The sequence below is a fragment of the Olea europaea genome, unplaced genomic scaffold (assembly GCF_002742605.1).
Source record: "Olea europaea var. sylvestris unplaced genomic scaffold, O_europaea_v1 scaffold1540, whole genome shotgun sequence".
NCBI lineage: Eukaryota > Viridiplantae > Streptophyta > Magnoliopsida > Lamiales > Oleaceae > Olea > Olea europaea.
In genome coordinates this window covers 141,014-154,454 of record NW_019232992.1, presented here as the reverse complement: position 1 = coordinate 154,454, position 13,441 = coordinate 141,014, and the positions used below count along the sequence as shown (strand labels likewise).

Genomic DNA, 13,441 nt, shown 5'->3' with positions numbered 1-13,441 from the left:
CATCTTTAATTCTGATTTTTTACACAAAAAAATCATTTTTAACCGTTACTTCCCTATATCAGCTGTCATTTTTTACTTCTTCTCTCTTTCTCTCTAAAGATTAAAAAATAAATTCCCATTTTGCCATGTCTATTACTTTCAAGAAACAAAAAGATGAATTTTTTGAAAGAAATATTAGACACATGAATTTAATTTGCATGTGTTCGATTTATGTATGATTGGGAATATATTAAAAGTTCTTATCTTTAAAAAAAAAAAAAAAAAAAACTTATGAAGACAGTTGGGTTTTGCTAAGAATAATATTTTTGGTAGATTTTGATTAAAAAAATAATTTAATAAAATATATAATTAAAATTGAAATTTATATATATATATATATATTTATTATTTTTGGGTCAAGAATGTTCCGATTTTTACATTTTTGGTTTGGATTAAAATCTGATCTAATCTAAATCAAAGTCAAACAATCAATATTAACCATATATTTCATGGATTCCACAATTTTTCAATCACACGTTTCAATTCCCACCAAACACCCTCTTATTAAAGTACAAAATTTCAAATGTGACTTTATTTAAAAATATTTAAATTAACTATTCTATGTGTTTACACATCTAAATAGACATTTTTCATCACGTACGCGTACCTTGGAATTTTTTTTGCCAAGAATGTCTCGTGTTACTTGCCTTTTAAAAAAATTTACCAATTCATTTCGAAGTCAAGTGCTTGTGACCTAGAAATCTTATGCCTAAATAGACATTTTCCATCAACTAAGCTCCCGTTTGGCCCTCATTTTTTAGAAATGAAAATGGGTGAAAAAACGCTTTTTTTTTTTTTGAAAAATAAGTGGTTGAAAAAGAAAGAAAAGTTTTTATTTTACGTGTAATATTATTTTATAGAAGATTATGTGATTGAAATAGGAGAAAGAAAAATCGAACGTATTGAAATTTAATTTTAATAAGATTCAAACAGGACCTAAGAATACCACACACATAATTTTAAAAGGACGAAAACATTAATGCCACCAATAGAAGGTTAAGGATTTGATTGTCCCACTGACTAAAGGTTGGGCTCCTAGAGCAATATACCCAATTTTCACCTGCGATTTTCAATAGAAATCGCTACATCGAAGAAGAAAACGTGTTTTATCCCATTATTTAATATTATAATTTTTGAATTTTTTTGTTTTTTTAAAAGAATGTATAGTTAAAAAATGTGAGAAAATTTTGAATTTAGTTAGAGTATTATTACTATATTATATCGATGGGAAGCAGAGAAAAATTGATTATAATTTTAATGCTGGCAAATTGCCTCTTAATTATCGCTTTTTGGATCGGATTAAAATTTAATTAACAATTAATTTCAATCGATCACATAATATTTTAATCACATATTTTGTCATCTGTACCACCACCTAGATTTAGCGCATCGCTCGCTCGCTCGCTCGCGCTCACACACTCATTCACGCACTCACTTCACTCCAACTCGCAATTAATTCCAAAGGTTTGGATCTATTAGCATCATTTCAAAAAATGAGAAGGTACTCTTCGAAACTCTGTTTACAAATATATATTAATTTTGAATGAATCTGTATCGAGACTTGGTTTGGATCTGCTAACGGAAATTTTCATTTCTGCAGCCGAGCTGGACACAGGCACCAGCTGAAGAAATCAGGTGTTAAGGCCATGTTTGGCAGGCTCTCGATTGCTGTAATTGTACTGGTGATCTGTGTAATCTCGTTATTATCCACTATAAAGAGTACCTCTAGATCTTTCTCTCAATCGGAGGTCAGTTTTTTTGTTTTACATTTAAATAAAATTTGATTTTCGCATAATATTTTCATTTTAAAATTTTTGAATTAAATGAATCGCCATTTAATTAAGGGAATTATTTTTTATTTTATGTTCTTGCGAGCAGTTAAGAAATCGATTAACTGCATAAAATGATTAGAAATGTGGAAATTACTAATGGAAAGTGGAAAACTTGGTGAAATTAAGGAATTGACAACCTTGGTTCTAGAGTTCGTTAAATAAATAATCAAGTTAGTTAATTTGTATTTTATGAAAGAAGAAGACCAATTTCTGGACTTCTCACCTGAACGTCAGTTCTGGTCTATGTTTGTTTGTTATTCCTGGCCTCAGGGCTTCCCATCTCGTCATTTAAATGTTTGTATATGTTTATCTTTTATCATGTCCAAGCAGATAAAAGTGGATAATCTTTGGAACACTGCATCTTCTGGTGAATGGAGGCCATCATCTGCTCCACGGACTGCTTGGCCTCGTATGCATTTTGTAGCATTTGACATTTATGCTTATTTAGATTGATTAATGGTTCATTTTGAATGTCTATTTATATCGGTTGTGCTTGTTGTAATGGACTGCAATTTCGTTATAAGAATGTAAATTTATTTCGTATGTACGCTGCCGCACTTATTTAGATTTATTGATAGTTTCGTGTAAATTTCCACGTGTAGCTCCTTCGAAGGGAACCAATGGGTACTTGCGTGTTCGTTGTAATGGTGGCCTCAATCAGCAACGCAGTGCAGTAAGTAATGAGATCTAGTTATGACGTAGTCATATCACTCACATTCTTCTTTACTAATTCCTTTTGCTAGTTTTACTTGATTCTTTTGCTCTCTTTAGACTTAGGGCAATCTTTTCGAAGTTTTTGTATCTCGTGATTCTTGAATTTCCCCTAGGACTTAATCTGGGACCAGCTTTACTATTGAAATAATTACTGTTAATGGTGGCGCATTCATTGCCTTTGTGCTTTGGATTTGATATAAATGCCAGGGGATAATTTTAGAAAAGGTTTAGTTCTGGCTCCCATCGGGATTTCTTGCATTATATAGGAATAAGTATCAATCTAAATATGGTAAGTGTAATTACAACCTAAATATAATTATATATAGAGTTATATTAAACGAGCAATGTTCAATAAGTTGTAATCTTCATCAATCTCCTTGATCTCTATTAATCTCATTAACAAGTTCCTGTTCATTTGAATTTGAGAGTTAAGTCAACAGCGTTCCTTCGTTATTTAGTATAGTTATTCATGATAGGGTTTTGCCAAGCACTTTGCATGTGGACAAATTTGATTTCTGTACTTGAGTTCGTTTGGTGTTGATAATTTTTACATTTACTTTTCTTTTTTTTTTTTCCTCATCCCATTTTCACAATTAATATATGTTTGCCTGCTCCTATGGGATGCACCTCCTGAAGCAGGTGACATGTTGTTCGGCTCTCAATGTGCATGACCATGAAAAATTATATGGTCTTATAGAAACCTATAATTATAAAAAGAAGTGTAATAATACTTAGGTTTTCCTTTACTCCTGCCCCTTTCTCTAAGTTCATGGAAATTGCCAGAATGGAGCTGTTTCCATACTCCCCCTGCTTTTTTCTTTCTCGATGGGGGCGTATCAGCAGCTACTTCAAACCAAATTTTACTCAACACCAAATGATGCCAGAAGTGTATTTAATTATTTTTTTGATACGTGGGAGATTTATGCTGTGAATATAAACAACATCATTTAATACATGCTAACCTATATAACAGCATTTAAATTATAACTCCGTTCTCTTTCATCATTCACCTGTCAAAACAGACTCTTTTGTTGTTTCTTATGCACATATTCCATGTCTTAGACTTCCAGAAAGCTTCTCACGTGGGATGGAAGAGAAAGAAGGCATCTTTAGCAAGCCCTCTATGTGTCTTTTAGGGTATAATTAGAATCTTGAGAAATATACACTTATTGTAGCCTAATGATCAGCAGCCTTGTGTCATAACAACAGCATCTCTCTCTGTGCATTTTTTGTCTGCACTTGCTGTTGCTTTACAAATGGTATATTTATTGCTTTATTAGCTGGACCACTTCAAATATTTGTTTATTCTTTTCCAATTGGCATCTCATTTTGACACCTCTTCAGATTGGATCAAAAGAATAAAAATGCAAAACACACGTTGGTTTCATTATGCTCATTATACTACTACAAAGTCGTCAACTTAACATTTTCTACTCATTCATTTGGGCGTCTCAAATTTGGTGTGCTCCATATGATATAAGAGGGGTTTCATTATTTCCTAGATCTGTAACGCTGTTCTTGCTGCACGAATTATGAATGCTACACTTTTGCTGCCCGAGTTGGATGCCAATTCCTTCTGGCGTGATGACAGGTTACTTCCAAACCACTGCATGATAATTTTACATAATCAGCCTATTTTAATTTGAATATCTGGATATTTAGTTTTTGAACGTTCTGTAACCTAATATTTTAAGCAGGTTTGTTCTTTGATCCAATATTTACTAATGCGTCTGGTTTACGAAATACAGAGTTCATTATTTCTTGCTGAATTGTGTGCAATTGGTTAAGATATTAAGTGCTTATTTTTATTGTGCTTAGTGGTTTCCGTGGAATCTACGATGTTGAGCATTTTATAAAATCATTGAGGTACGATGTAAAAATTGTGGAAAGAATTCCTGAAATCCATAAGAATGGGAAGATCAAGAAGATAAAAGCTTTTCAGGTGAAGTGTATTATCATTGGTGATGTTCTTCAGATATTATTTCCAGTCCCAACAAATTTTAATACAAACGTGTTCCATTCTCAGATTCGGCCTCCTAGAGATGCTCCCATCAGTTGGTACACAACATTTGCTTTAGAGAAGATGAAAGAGCATGGTGCCATTTATCTTACCCCTTTTTCACATCGCCTGGCTGAAGAAATTGACAATCCTGAGTATCAGCGGCTAAGATGCAGAGTGAACTATCACGCCTTAAGATTTAAACCACATATTATAGAGCTTAGTAACTCAATAGTCAATAGACTTCGTGCTCAAGGTCACTTCATGGCTATACATCTTCGTTTTGAGATGGATATGCTTGCATTTGCTGGGTAAGTATATACCTGTTTATGTTAGCAAATTGAGAAGCCCAAGAAAAAAGGAAAAAACAAAAGAAAAGAAGAGAGAAGAAAAAGGATAGAGAATTCCACAAGTAACTGACGAAGCTAGAAGAGATGTTTATGATTATATCATCTCTTTCCTTTCTATCTTTCCCTTTTCTTCGGGTGTTTGGGCGCAGCTCGCCTAGAGTGATTGCTCAATCCTTCGGTCAAGCTTTTGGCCCTTGCTTGCACTGCAAGAAGAGGATAACAGTAATTTTCTTAATAGGAATTTTATGAAATGAGCGCCAAAAGGGGCATAGTACAAGCACACATAAGGCAAGAAAATAATCCAAAAATATATGTCAGGAAAAGCAAAAATACTCCAGTAATGTTTTGGAGAGCCCAAATCCTGTATCTGCACAACAATGTGCAAAAATGGTCAGCAAGTGGAAATTTATAGAAGACAATAAGATAACAGATTTTATTTTACCGTGGATTTGAAGCTGTGCATTATCTGATATGAAGTTTTTCAGGTGCTTTGATATATTTACCCGTGAAGAACAGAAAATTTTGAAGAAATATCGAGAGGAAAATTTTGCTGCAAAGAAACTTGTTTATAGTGAAAGAAGGGCTATTGGAAAATGCCCACTAACTCCAGAAGAGGTAGTTTTTATTTTTTAAATTTGGTTTTAGTAAATAGTCAAGATCTTTTATATCTTTTGTGCAACAGTACGTATTGATCTAAACAAAATGTTTTGTTATCTGTAGGAAAATGATGTTCTTAGTTGCAACTAGTATCTTGACTAGTTAATGGTTGCTTAAATACTGATCTTTCAGGATATTGAAGGCAATGTCTTGATTCCATGAAATTTTTGGAGGGAAATCTCTTTAATTGCTTTTCGTTTTTCTGAGGTTTGATCGCTTTAGTCCTGCCACTTTGCATCATTAGTGCTGAAGTGTGTCCCGGAAATATCTGAAAGTAGAGGTTCCTTTCTTAAACATGTTGCATAAAAATTAGGCTTTTAAGTATCTGAGAAAGATTAAAAAATAACATTTTGATTTTTTACTTCTTTTTACTTTCCCACTTGACCACCAAAATATGAAAAAGACGAAAAGAAGTTTATGATGCAGGGAAGTTAAAAAATCAGCATTCTAAGAGATAAGTGAGCGGAACCTAATACTCAATAGTACCTAGTGTTTAAATAAAGAGCACCCAGGTCAGCTCTTCCTTAAGAGAATTTAAATAACTAGAGTAAACAAAGTTAAGCTCTCATTTGACACCCTTTAAAATTTTAATACATTTTTCTCTCTCTTCTTTTCAACCATACATCAATAAAAGAATATTATATGTAAATAAAAAAAAAATTCCTTCTTTTTTAACCACGCATTCTCCAAAAAATACTATACCATAATACATTTTACCAACATTTCTCATTATAAATGTGTGTCAAACAAGGACTAAGTAAAGATTTTGGCAGGCCAATGAGATATTTAGGAGCAGGGACGGTTCAAGGATTTGATTCAAGATCGGGCTAAAAAATTTCAAACTGGGCTACTATGCTGGGGAGAAAAGATAAACTTACACTTAAAAAACTGAATTTTTACCCCAAAAAAAAAAATACCTTTAAAAAAATGTTCTTGGGCCTGAGTTGGGGGGCGGGGGGGGGGGGGGGAAAAAAACCCCCCCCCCCCCCCCCCAAAAAAAAAAAAAAAAAGGTATGTGCCATCACTAGTAAAATGTAAATATTCTATCGGGTGGGGGGGGGGGGGGGGGGGGGGAAAACCCCCCCCCCCCCCCCCCCCAAAAAAAAAAAAAAAAAAATCCAACTCTGTTTAGGAGGCCTCATAAGTTTTCCCGCATGACCTTAGGAGGGAATTTTATGTTGTTTGAAGGCACCACTTCTATTTTCCCTTTATTTTGAATAAAAGACGGAATATGGTGACGTTGAGAAATTATATTTCCATTTGTATACCTTGTCTGGAATTATAATTAGCCTGGAAATAGCCTCTGCATCTTGGATGTTCCAGAATGTGGAACTGTATCTTATTCGTAATGATTTCAGTGGGAGAAATTCAATTTTTCTGCATTTTGTTCAATACCAACTCTTCCAATTTTCTGCAAGCAGTTTCAATGAATTATAAAGATGCTTAATTTATTATACCAATTTGCTGCAGGTAGGTCTCATCTTACGATCAATGGGGTTTGATAATTCTACCAGGATATATCTAGCAGCTGGTGAGCTATTTGGAGTTGATCGATTTATGAAACCTTTTCGCTCCTTGTTTCCTCGGCTTGAGAATCATAGTACAGTAGACACCACTGGCGAGCTGGCGAAGAATACACATGGCTTGTTGGGCTCTGCCGTGGATTACATGGTTTGTCTCCTCGCGGACATTTTCATGCCCACATATGATGGGCCAAGCAACTTTGCGAATAATCTCCTTGGCCACCGCCTCTATTATGGTTTCCGTACAACCATTCGGCCTGATAGAAAAGCTCTTGCCCCTATCTTTATTGATCGCGAGAAGGGGCAGACCACAGATTTTGAAGAAGCTGTTAGACAAGTGATGCTAAGCACAAGTTTTGGTGGGCCTCACAAGCGTTTGCCACCTGAATCATTCTATACAAATTCCTGGCCTGAGTGCTTTTGCCAGATGTCGGCGATGAATCCTGCAGATAAATGTCCACCAGGCAATGTTTTGGATATCTTAGACAGCCAGTTGGCAACAGAAAGGATTGATGACTCAGAATCGATTGCGTCAAATTTTACTTCTGATGTAGATAAGTAGGATATTGATGGAAACATATATGGGATCCTCTACAGTTCCAAGAGCTGCAATATCTAGTTGCCAAACTCAACCAACAAGTAGTGGTTGCCATCTAATTCGGCTGTGCAGGTACCCCTCTGTTCCCTATACTTTTTTTGCATCTCTGTTGAAGTGATTTCTTTTTGTAGTATTTCCGCCAGTCATATCATGATAGATTAATAGTTATGCCAATATTAGTGCTTGTTTTGAAGTGCTTATAAGCTTGTTTGGTTAAAAAGTATGTTTGACAATCTTAAATTGTAATCTAAGTTTCGGCAATCATGCTCTTAAGCTTAATCCTGAAAGAGATGAACTTTTGATTTTAGAATAGAAAATAACTTAATGGGTTTAAGCTCTCGAAGTTTTGCTTGGGTCAAACTCAAATGATAAACAAATAATAGTTAATTAGCTATTAAATAATCTTTTGGAAAATGTTATCATGTAACCAGAAAATTTGCAGTCTGGTTACTGCTATCCCGTTCAAGTGGTGAAAATTTAAGTCGAAAATTGTTCTTCCAATGCTTTCCACAGGACCAGCAAACGTTTTTACTCTTTATTCATTGCAATTTTCATTGGGCAATTTTGTAGTTTTGTTAGTCCTGTCTGAGCCAGTTACTACCTACAAATGTTTTGATTATTTTCCTGCAAAGTTTACGCTTGATTTCTCAAACTCAGAATTCAATTTTTTTGTAGCCGCCCCTGCCAGCTGGTTTTTAACCATTTTTTTTTTCTCAGTATTTCCCTGCAATGTTTGCATTTGATTTCTGAAGCTTAGAAGATACATCTTTGTCTATTTTTGTGTCCAATGACCCACCCCCGGGGATTGTCCCTCCTGCTTCTTTTACTGCTGCAAAGGCTTCCATAATGCATATTTGTCGCATATACATGACTACTTGTCCAGGGTAACTTTTTCATATAAAGAGAGCAGTTGATAAGGTGGTTGCAAGATAGTATCTCTCACAGTTTCTGGCCAGTATGAAGATTTAGGGAGTGTTTGAGCCACATTATTTGATAATAATGCATTCTTGAATAGTGAATTGATGAAAAATGTGTGGTTAAAAAATAAAAAAAAGTTTTTGATTTGCGTGTAATATTATTTTATTGAAAAATGTGTAGTTGAAATAATGTCAAATCACTGTTTAAGAATGCATTTTTTTGAATAATGTGGCTCAAACAGGCCGATAGTAATGAAAAGTAAAAATGAGGATCTACTGTCATTTTTAATTACACGCTGTGCACATGCACGCCTGAACACACACTAAATTGTCACCACGACACAACCTCGTAGTTTAGTTAGAGATTTTCTTGAATGCTTTTTGCTTTTCCTGCAGCGTTACTTCTTGGCTAACTACTGAATGTTATATTCTAATTGTTACAACCAGTATCTAGAGATTCATTTCTCAAATTCATTTCCCTTTTTCTGCACTGTTACATCTTATCTAACTATTAAACATTATGTTCTTGTTCTCGACTTCTTGTTGACGTAGTTACTGGGAGAAATAACAAACAAGCACTACCAGCAGTTTGTTTGGAAGTGGACCACATTGACTCACAGAACAACAATTTCACTGAATGACAGGGACAACTTATAAACGTACTTCGGTTCACTTGAATTGACTGACATATTCAAATACTGGAGTATAATGTGTGTAGAAAATGTTGTCGAATGAGCATAACCGCTTCTTAGTATTGAGCAAAAGTTTGGGTAAAGAAAGGGTTTTGAACCCCAAGTCTACCCTGATTTCCAGCGTGTATGGTCACAAGACTGGTTTTTGCTTTAGGGAGAGCTTTAATCGTTAGTGAAGAAATTGTTATTTTTTTTGTGTGGATCTATATTTTTATGTAAAAATGAGAAACAAATGCCTCCAAATTCAAAAATGGCTAATAAAGGGAGGTTCATTAGAATTAAAGCTTAAAATGGAAAAAGGAAGAAATCAATCTTGTCATGGCTCAAAATCAAGAAAACCTTGAAGAATGTGAATCAACCACAAAATGCATAGCTTGAAAAGCTACAAAACAGATTATCACGTGTCCAAAAGTGGTAGTAAAAATCTGAACAAGGATATAGCCTAAGCAAAAGATTCGCCTCTTGATCCATGCTGAATATCAGAAACAAATGTTACTAAATTCCAAATTTCGATCATATTCAAACACAATCTCGATGGTCTCCGAGCACCTTGGGAGCATTGAAATTTTCTTGCTAGTTGATGTCGACAAGTCTGAATTCGGTCGTCCCATCCCCGCGATTTTCATTCTTTTCAAAACTTTTCCATTCTCTAACAAGTACTTCACCAGCTCCAAGTCATGTTCAGACCCAATGAATTGTTTAAATTCAATATTCCTGAGGTGCTCAGACAAACACATGGGCACAGTTTCTGGAATTGTATAGACAACCTCAGCTTCATCGTCGTAGCCATGCTGTTGAGGAAAGAATTAGAACATTAGATTACGAATTTCTAATCCTCGACTTCTTACTCTAGAAACTACTCGATAAAGCTGACCTTATGAATAACAAGCTCTTCGAGTCGAGGTGCAATTTCAAGTACGTTTGGCAGCATTCGAAGGTCAAAAGAACTGATCTCGTCAAAGTTTCGAACACAGGCATTGAAGAACAATTAGAGTACATGACCTTCAATCAAAGAAGGGAAAATACCAAAGAAAATATATGAGTAAAAAATTTTGCATTTAACTACTGAGAAGATACTGAAACTTATGTTTTTACCTCAAGAGCACCATCTGATAAGTAGAGTGACTTGACTCCATGCATCTTGTTGAAAAGCTCAGATACATTTTCCCAATTTTTGACCTTTGTAATGAAGGAAATTTTCCCTCGAACAAGAGAGTTTAGATTATTCACCAAGTGGAATTCATTTTCATGACCATGATACTCAAAAAACTCCAGATTTGGCGTATCAATGATAAGTTTACATTTCGAATTACTATCATCAAAAAAATCCATGAAATTCCCATCACCATAATCGATAGAAAGTTTTCTAAGCAAGGGAAATGAAAGATTGAGAACTTTGTTATTCCCAAAGGAGCACCTGGATAGACACAGCTCTTGAAGAAACTTACAACCCCGAAATAATCTGCTCATCGAGCGATCACCGTCTAACATAAAATCTGTCAAGTGCAGCACCTTTAGATTAGGTAAACTGACAGATTCCCAGACATATAATTCCACAACTGCTCTTAGTTTCAAGACAACCAGTGAGTTACATATGAAAAGTTCAAGCGGTAAAATCCCTACAGTCGTGCTATCTCCCATCCAAAGAACAATCTCTTTAACCTTGCAACAGATTGCAGCACATACTATATCACCGATTGTGGAATCCTCGATGAAATTGCTTTTGAGGCGAAATTGATTGATATTAGGTACGTTTCGTTGCAAAATTTGCCTACATGCAAACTTTTCAAATGCCTTCTCAACATTCTTTTTCCTTTTCTTGAAAGTTAAAGAATCATCAAGGACTATGTTAGGGAGAGAAATGCAGAGGTCCTTCCATCTAGTCAGGGCCGGTCCTGGGCCGAGGCGAATGAGGCCAGTGCCTCAGGGCCCAGGACCGTAGGGGGCCCATAATTTTGGGCCTTTTTTTTTTTTTTTTTTTTTTTTTTTTTATAAACCCTCCCAGCGCAATAAGTGTAACCCACAAAAAATGGGAACCCAAATCCAAAATCAGAGTCGAAGCCCTCGCCGTGCGTTCCCCGTCTCCGACTCTCACAATCTCACTCCGTCTGCAGTCTGCAGACTCTCCCACCACAGACAAGACGACCACGGGCACGGAGTCACGGACAACCACACTGCACAGCAGATCCAATTCCAGAGCTAGAGGGCAGCCCGCAGCCGGCAGAGGTATATTCTTGCTTGGTCGAACTCGAACACTCGAAATCTCAAATCGAACTATTTTAGGTTTAATACTAGCGCACTGATAAATTATATCAACTATTTTAGGTTTAATACTAGTCTCGAAACTCGAATCGAAATCTGTTCTTGAGTTACGCCGCGTGAAGCACTGAACTGACTGAAGCACTGTGAATCCATCAAACCAAAGAGGTACTCATTTTGTTTTTGTTATTCTTTTGGTCGATCATAATATCATATTGGAACAAAAATTACAAAATGTTTCGATTACTTACAGAGATTAAAGAGACGATGAAACTTATTGGAAATCGCAAGAAAATTTTAAGGATTAGAATTATATAATTTACAATTTAGATTCGTTGTTTCTAATTTCTACATTTGTTTTTTGCTTGTTAATTAGGATCGGATTTTTGAGGAGGAATTTAGAACAGCGGATGTATATAACTCTCGGACCAGAGATATAGTTGCTGCTGCAGTTCGTGGCTTTAATGGTATGAGATAAGTTTTATTAAGTTGACTTATGTGCTGCACGGTTGTTATAATCTGGGCATTTAGATTTTTTTTTATCCTTTTTGTGTTATTTTTATTTGGATAATTACATAAAAACATCAATAGGATTTCAGCCTTTAGAAGGATAACTAAATGGCTGATAAAGTTCCAATACTTTTAACTGCCAATACGGATATGGCAGAGAAAGAAATAAAAGGTCACCAAATGATATAGACAAAGGTTTTTAGTATTACTATCAAAAAAATAAGAGAAGTCATCAAAAATGATATAGACAAAGGTTTATCTTGAACGACGTGCCTCATCGTCTTTTATATTTATGTAAGTCAATTGAGGTAAATAAGTCAAATTCCTTTTCACTTATCCCAACGACGACCTTAGCTTCCAACGAGATTGAAGGTTTTAGAATATGACATTCTCTCTTTTGTGTTGCTTTCATTACAGATTTCCTGTTATAGCCTATTTGCAGCAAATATGATGGTTTGAAGTAGTTGGTGTGGTGAAGTTCCCTTTCAATCCAGATATATATACAACTGTGATTCTGGTAATAATATGCCTTTATTGTATCTCAATGTGGTTAGAATAATGTATCATAATTTGGATACCTTCTTACACTGGATAAGTTAAAGTATCATAATTTTATATAATTTTTTATTTCAGGCTTGTGAGTTGTGACGGGATCAGGGTGTAATTCCACAATTTTCATCCAAATTTCACTTCTCAGGTAAGTAATGGCTTGCCCTAACTTTTTATTGAAGAGATTGTAAATGTTTGAAGCCTTGCCGGCTTATATAATTGTAGCCTTGCCGGCTTATATGATTGCTATTATTGGCCTATCTCCATCTGCAATAGTCACCCAACGAACAAACAAAATACACATTTTTTATTAAATAATTGAACCAGGAATTACTGGACTATTCGAACACTGAACTGCATATAGTTATATTTATGAAGCATGAAAAAGAAATAAAAATAAGAACAATTTTACACCATCTTTTTAGTTATAAGATGAACAAGGGATTAGAATATTAAGAGAACAAGGACCACTAAAAGAGGAGAAGATAAATCACAAGAACTCAAAATGGACAAGCACATACTGAAAAAGGAAAAAATAGTGTCAAAGACATAAAAAGGCGAGCATAACTGTTTAAACTATATCGAAAATTTTGGATGATTACCAGAGCTACCAAATGCCATATGGATCTCCAAATTTAGCAAATGGACGATGTCTACAAGCTTCTCCATTACCTTAACATAAAGAAACATAACATAAATTAGCTTGGTTGCAGAATAAAGATTTATAGTGACAACAAACAAGTAAAAATTCATTCTACAGAACATAACCTTGTCTCCAGTTGCATGTAAAAATTAAAAGTCA

At 35.0% G+C, this 13,441-nt stretch overlaps 1 protein-coding gene and 1 pseudogene across 1 annotated transcript; one reads left to right on the top strand and one right to left on the bottom strand.

Annotated features, from left to right (window-relative positions):
* The first annotated feature begins 1,430 nt into the window (after nucleotides 1-1,430).
* On the top strand, nucleotides 1,431-9,510 carry LOC111376636 (O-fucosyltransferase 1-like). Its single transcript, XM_022999606.1, has 10 exons — nucleotides 1,431-1,540; nucleotides 1,640-1,787; nucleotides 2,202-2,280; nucleotides 2,474-2,544; nucleotides 4,088-4,176; nucleotides 4,404-4,527; nucleotides 4,612-4,895; nucleotides 5,420-5,549; nucleotides 7,062-7,784; nucleotides 9,182-9,510. The coding sequence occupies exons 1-9, from the start codon at nucleotides 1,533-1,535 to the stop codon at nucleotides 7,674-7,676; spliced, it is 1,548 nt and encodes a 515-aa protein (XP_022855374.1). The 5' UTR covers nucleotides 1,431-1,532; the 3' UTR covers nucleotides 7,677-7,784; nucleotides 9,182-9,510.
* A 290-nt stretch (nucleotides 9,511-9,800) lies between these two features.
* On the bottom strand, nucleotides 9,801-11,199 carry LOC111376639 (annotated as a pseudogene).
* Nucleotides 11,200-13,441: the final 2,242 nt, after the last annotated feature.

Bases quoted from the DNA above. Each gene is read 5' to 3' on its own strand.
- LOC111376636 (XM_022999606.1), top strand. The intron at 2,281-2,473 runs GTATGCATTTTG...TTCCACGTGTAG, and splicing joins TCCACGGACTGCTTGGCCTC to CTCCTTCGAAGGGAACCAAT. The intron at 4,528-4,611 runs GTGAAGTGTATT...TTCCATTCTCAG, and splicing joins AGAAGATAAAAGCTTTTCAG to ATTCGGCCTCCTAGAGATGC.